Raw genomic sequence first — 1,304 nt, 5'->3', positions numbered from 1 at the left:
TCCGTTCTCTATCTCTGGGGTAACAAGCTCTCTGGCTTGATACCTCCAGAGATTGGATCACTGCAATCTCTCAGTTCCCTTGACTTGTCGAGCAATGATTTAACTGGTAGGATCCCTTCTTCTATTGGAAATCTGAGAAACTTATCAATTCTTTCTCTCTTTGATAACAAACTCTCTGGTTCCATCCCTTCTTCTATTGAAGATTTGAGAAACTTATCCACTCTCTCTCTCTCTGAAAACAAACTCTCTGGTTCCATTCCTTCTTCTATTGGGAACATGACTATGCTCACTGGACTTGATCTGAGCATGAATAATTTATCTGGATATGTTCCTCAGGAAATAGGACAACTTGAATCCCTTGTTGAATTGAAGTTGTCCCATAATAATCTCAATGGTTCGCTGCCCCCCGAGATGAATAATCTCACACATTTGATGACTTTGCAATTGTTTTCAAACAATTTCACTGGCCATTTACCACGAGATTTGTGCCTTGGTGGGTTGCTCGTAAATTTTTCAGCCGGCTACAATCATTTTTCTGGTCCAATCCCTAAAAGCTTGCGAAATTGTACTCGTCTGTTTAGAGTTAGGCTTGAATGGAACCAATTGACGGGGAATATTTCTGAAGATTTTGGCCTCTACCCAAACTTGAACTATGTGGACCTAAGTCACAATGATTTCTATGGTGAGCTTACTTGGAAATGGGGAGGTTTTCACAACTTGGCGAGCCTAAAATTGTCAAACAATAATATCACCGGTGAGATACCATCAGAGCTTGGAAAGGCGACTGGGCTACAAATGATTGATCTCTCATCAAATCTCCTAAAGGGGACAATTCCAAAAGAATTGGGGCAGTTGAAGGCGTTGTTCAACCTTACTCTTCATAACAACCATCTTTTTGGTGTCATTCCCTTTGAAATCCAAATGCTATCTCAACTTCGATCCCTTAATTTAGCTTTTAATAATCTTGGTGGATCAATCCCAAAACAACTGGGAGAGTGCTCAAATTTATTACAGTTGAACTTGAGTCATAATAAGTTCATAGGAAGCATCCCATCTGAGATAGGCTTCCTGCATTTTCTTGGAGATTTAGATCTCAGTGAGAATCTACTGGTAGGAGAGATACCATCAGAAATTGGGCAATTGAAACAGTTAGAAACGATGAACCTCTCTCACAACAAACTTTCCGGTTTGATTCCAACTGCTTTTGTAGATTTGGTGAGCTTGACAACTCTAGACATCTCCTACAATGAACTAGAGGGCCCTATCCCCAAAATCAAAGGCTTCAATGAAGCTCCATTTGAAGC

At 40.3% G+C, this 1,304-nt stretch overlaps 1 protein-coding gene across 1 annotated transcript in view; it reads left to right on the top strand.

The window, feature by feature from the left end:
- LOC105117045 (uncharacterized) overlaps nucleotides 1-1,304 on the top strand; it is a 14,921-nt gene that overhangs the window by 12,108 nt on the left and 1,509 nt on the right. Inside the window, exons 2-3 of the mRNA XM_011014581.1 lie at nucleotides 1-178; nucleotides 251-1,302. Coding sequence (XP_011012883.1) covers nucleotides 1-178; nucleotides 251-1,302 — 1,230 coding nt within the window. The remainder of the gene's footprint in view (nucleotides 179-250; nucleotides 1,303-1,304) is intronic.

The sequence above is a fragment of the Populus euphratica genome, unplaced genomic scaffold (assembly GCF_000495115.2).
Source record: "Populus euphratica unplaced genomic scaffold, PopEup_1.0 scaffold1161.1, whole genome shotgun sequence".
Taxonomy (NCBI): Eukaryota; Viridiplantae; Streptophyta; class Magnoliopsida; order Malpighiales; family Salicaceae; genus Populus; species Populus euphratica.
This window is presented reverse-complemented; position numbering and strand designations above follow the sequence as displayed.